Source organism: Engraulis encrasicolus, chromosome 12 (assembly GCF_034702125.1).
Source record: "Engraulis encrasicolus isolate BLACKSEA-1 chromosome 12, IST_EnEncr_1.0, whole genome shotgun sequence".
Taxonomy (NCBI): Eukaryota; Metazoa; Chordata; class Actinopteri; order Clupeiformes; family Engraulidae; genus Engraulis; species Engraulis encrasicolus.
The window spans coordinates 19,945,642-19,950,641 of record NC_085868.1 but is presented as its reverse complement, the minus strand read 5'-3'; the positions used below and the strand labels follow the sequence as shown (position 1 = coordinate 19,950,641).

The window sequence follows — 5,000 nt, the reverse complement described above, 5'->3', positions numbered from 1 at the left end:
CAAGCTTGAACCAGTGCCCAGGCCGACAGGCGAGGGGACCGTGACCTCTTGTAGGGGGGTCTTTAACTCCAGAAACAGCTCCAAGTCTGGCGTCTGTTCCAGCACAGCTTCAGTGGGGAGGTGCAATCTGGAGGAGCAAGGCTGTTTGGGACTAACCTGTCTTGTTTTTTTTGTTTTTCTCTCTTTCTTTCTTCCCTTCTCGTCTCTCCTCTTCCTTCCATTTCTCCTCTTTCTTTGCTCTTTCTTCATTATTCTATTATCTGTCTTTTCCTCCCTCTCTTTATCCCTCCCTCTCTTTCTCTCTCCATTCCTCTTTCCATCTCTCCTCTCCTCTCCTCTCCTCCTGCAGTCTTGAGCTATGATAACCACGTCGAGACGGGTTCGGAGACGGAGGACGAGGAGAACATGAACGGCGTGCCCAGCCCCTCGGCCAGCCCCGCACTGACCAATCAGGAGGCCGGCTCCCCACTGGCCGACCAATCCCTGCTCAGCAAGCACGAGGACGAGGAGGACGAGATGAGGGACAGCGGCGTGGAGCAAATGTGGCACGACAGCGACATGCTGCGAGCCTCAGTCGATGGTACTGGTGATTTTTTTTTTGACATTCGCTCTGTGTGTTTGTGTGTGTGTGTGTGTGTGTGTGTGTGTGTGTGTGTGTGTGTGTGTGTGTGTGTGTGTGTGTTATGGCTCTAGTTGTTCATCCATTTCCCTCCACCTCCTCCTCCTCCTCCTCTTCCTCCTCCTCCTTACCTTCGTCCTCCTTTTCTTCCTCCTCCTCTTCCTCTTTTCTCCCCCTCCTCCTCCTCCGCCTCCTCCTTCTCCTCCTCCTCCTCCTCCTCCTCCTCCTCCACCTTCTTCTTGCACCTCCTCCTTCTCCTTCTCATCCTCCTCTTCTTCCTCCTCCCCTTCCTCTTTCTTCTCCTCCTCTTCCTCCTCCTCCACCTTCCTCTTGCCCCTCCATGTTCTACATCTCACTGAGTGACAGGCGTGGGTGAGTGGAGAGGGGTGAGTGGTGAGGGCTGCTGCCTGTGCTGTGACAGAGGTTTCTGGAGGGGTTAAGGTGTGTGTGTTTCACCTGTCACGACAATCGAGTCCATCCGACATGAGAGCGCCGGGCACAGGACTGCCGCTGACACCGTGTGTGTGTGTGTGTGTGTGTGTGTGTGTGTGTGTGTGTGTGTGTGTGTGTGTGTGTGTGTGTGTGTGTGTGTGTGTGTGTGTGTGTGTGTGTGTGTATGTGTGTGTGACAAAAGAGGGCAGAGTCGGGACACGTTAGACTTGACGCTGACGCTAAGCGCAGCGGAAGGCGTCCAGCCCTTTCTGTTATCTCAAAGAAAGACACAGTGAAAGTCAAGGACGCTGAGGCCTGAAACACTATGTAGTGGAATCATTTCTTGGTTGTTTTTTCGGCTTATTGCACTACACTACATTGCACTTGGCTGCCGCTTTTATCCAAAGCTACTTGCGTTTATCAAGAGGGTATTGGTTACAGTCCCTGGACCAGTATGGGAGTTAGGTGTCTTGCTCAAGGGTGCCTCAGCCAGGGAGTGTGATAGGGAATGGAAGCCTTGGATTGGAACCTGCAACCCTCTGGTCTTCACCATTAGGCCACAGCCTAACCCTAGCCTTACCCCACTTAATTAAAGGGGTATGCCACTATTTTGGGGCTTAATACAGTTAAAATCATTGGCCGGGGTTTATAAAGATGGTAAAGTGTCTTATTTTTCATGTTAAGCGTTGTCTTGCTTTAAGACAAGTTAAAAGAGGGAGTACGTAGCTAAACTAGTGAAAGTCAATGTATCCGTGTAGCATCTAGCATGAGTTAGTTTTGAAAATACTAACAACACACTAAGGGGTATCACACTAAGGGGTTGTGGGTGTAGCACTCTCTTATTCTGAGTTCAGGCGGAAGAGGTCCTTCTTGAACAAGTCACATCCAGCCATGTTCATTACCAGAGCTACGCTGCTAGGAATGTGGCTTGATGATGATGAAGATGATGATGATGATGATGATGATGATGATGATATGAAGTGTGTGTGACAGACATGCCATGCTGTCTTGTCGTGTGTGTGTGTGTGTGTGTGTGTGTGTGTGTGTGTGTGTGTGTGTGTGTGTGTGTGTGTGTGTGTGTGTGTGTGTGTGTGTGTGTGTGTGTGTGTGTGTGTGTGTGTGTGTATCTCTCTCTTGTAGTGTGTGTGTGTGTGTGTGTGTGTGTGTGTGTGTGTGTGTGTGTGTGTGTGATGTGGTGTGGTGTGTTGTGCTTCTGCGGCTCTATGATGGATAAAAGCCACCTAAAATTATAATTCTAATTACGCCGCGTTTTTTAAGAGTTATGACTGCGGCTGCTGGCGATAGCGGACCAGAGCACATTTCTGACATCACCCAGCTTGCAGACACCTCCATTTGTAATTAAGTTAATATGAGCCAGGAGACGCACACACACACACATACAGTAGACACACACACACACTCACACATACGGTAGACACACACAAACGTACAAAGACACACAAACACACACACACACCTCCCTTACCCGCCAAACCTTAACTTCTCTACACTCACTCATTCACACACACACACACACACACACACACACACACACACACACACACACACACACACACACACACACACACACACACGCACGCACGCGCGCATACACGCAAACGCACACTCAAACACACACACGCACACGCAAACACACACACACACACACCCTCATATCCACCCCAACCCCCCGACTTCTGGCGGCTGGCTTACTGTACATTTTTCCTCTAAGCATCATTGGTGAGGGAGGCCAAGTCATGGATGCTTGAAAGATAAATACTTTTAATTAGGGGCAGAGGATAACCATTAAAGCAAGCCAGACTGCCGCAAAAGTCATTAACAATCTTAAATGAAATTTTTATTTTTATGATAGCCATTTACATGTATAATAAGAGTCAATGATTCTTGCAGCCCGCCTGACAGAAACAGAGTGCGCGGAGAGCTCATGTAGGACACCCCATTTAAATGAGTCGGAGTTAGCTATTCATTTCGGCTAATGAACTAGCTGTGCAGGGTGCTGAAAAGGGGCGAATATTCCAGCTAAAGCTAAAAATTTTACATTCCGAGGCGAAAGAGATATGATATGGCGCACTAAAGGATAGACGCCTAACATGCAGCATAGTGTCATTAACGTCGATACGCAAAGACACAACCCTATCACGTCGTTTGTGTTTACTGCTGTTGAACAAACCGAGTGCAACTGATGGCTAGCGTCTCATAGAAACACAGCTTGTAAGATATTGTAAATCATAAAAGTTGTTTATTTTTTATTTTTTTTAAAAAGCTGTTGGTTGACTTGATGAAGAGGGAGACATCAGCCTTGGTGCCATAATGTCTGTAATTCCAGTGTGTGGCAGTGCAGAGATAAAATGTTACCCATGTGACGACACGTCTGCCATATTTCTAAGCAGAGTAAAAGTTTCGCCAGAGAGATGCAGGGAATCGTCTTCCCAAGCCAGTAGGCACCAGGTTTCCCTTTTCCCTTTTCTCGCGTCTACTCCTCTCTCTCTCTCTCTCTCTCTCTCTCTCTCTCTCTCTCTCTCTCTCTCTCTCTCTCTCTCTCTCACTCTCTCTCTCTGTCTCTCACTTCTGGTGCCTAACTGTCTACAGTGATAGCTCAGCACATAACTTTGCCCTGAGATAAGCCCCTGCCTCTCTCTCTCTCTCTCTCTCTCTCTCTCTCTCTCTCTCTCTCTCTCTCTCTCTCTCTCTCTCTCTCTCTCGCTCTCTCTGTCTGTATCCAGGTTTGGGCAAACGAGAAGCCCAGTGAAGTTTCTTACAGTCCCCCCTGTTCCTAAGCAGTTCTGTCTGCCTCGATCGCACACCCTATCCTGTGTGTGTGTGTGTGTGTGTGTGTGTGTGTGTGTGTGTGTGTGTGCGCGCGTGTGTGCGTGCGTGCGTGCGTGCGTGCGTGCGTGCGTGCGTGCGAGCGTGTGTGTGTGTGTCGTCCTTGACATTCTTTCATCTCACAATGGTGTGGACAACGTGTGCTGGAAAGCATGACATCATTATCACTGACAGAGATTTAAAATAAATCACCTGCGCACCTCCCTACCAATGACCCCCCACCCACTCTGTGTCTGTGTGAACACACACACACAGACGCACACACCCACACACACACACAGACGCACACAGGCACGCACACACACACACACACACACACACACACGCACACACACACACACACACACACACACACGCACACACACACAAACGTTGACTTTTTTTTCTCCCCTGTGCCGTTCAAGGATATTTTAAAAGAAATAACAAGAAAGGAGAGACGTCTTGTTTTCACTGAGCCTGGTTCCAACGGTAACTCCAACGGCCATAAAAAATGGAATGTTTTCAAAATAAACAGCATCGATGACGTTAAGTCAATAGGTGGAATTATGGCGGGCGAGAAAGGTATTCCGGACACCACCAGGGCCGCGGCGCACACAAAGTCAAACAGCAAGCTAGCAGAGCAATGTCCTGTCTTAGGTGCATACCTCACACACATACACACTCACACACTCACACACACCTAGACATACACACACAAACACACACACACCTAGAAATACACACACACACACATGCATGCATGCACGCACGCATGCACACACACACGCACACACGCACACACACACACACACACACACACACACACACACACACACACACACACACACACACACTGTGCAGCACAGCGCAGCACAGCGCAGCACTGGGTCCTGGTCTGATTTATCAGGTAGGGTCTTGCAGGGCAGACTGTCAACTCACCCCAACCTCCGAGACAATAAAACTTTCCCTTTTCTCAGACCAACACGGTTTGGCAAGAGGGAGCCGACATTGACAGGGGAGGGTTTTTTTCTTTCTTTCTTTCTTTTGCTCTTTCCCCCTCCTCCTCCAAGTGGAGAGAGGGGCGTGGTGGGGTGGGGGGTGAGATAGAGTGAACACGAACAAG

General features: G+C 49.0%; 1 protein-coding gene across 1 annotated transcript in view; it reads left to right on the top strand.

Annotated features, from left to right (window-relative positions):
• The window catches only part of zeb2b (zinc finger E-box binding homeobox 2b), a 138,916-nt gene that overhangs the window by 107,068 nt on the left and 26,848 nt on the right, over window positions 1–5,000 (top strand). The window contains exon 3 of the mRNA XM_063211732.1: window positions 347–580. Within this exon, the coding sequence (XP_063067802.1) occupies window positions 347–580 (234 nt within the window). The remainder of the gene's footprint in view (window positions 1–346; window positions 581–5,000) is intronic.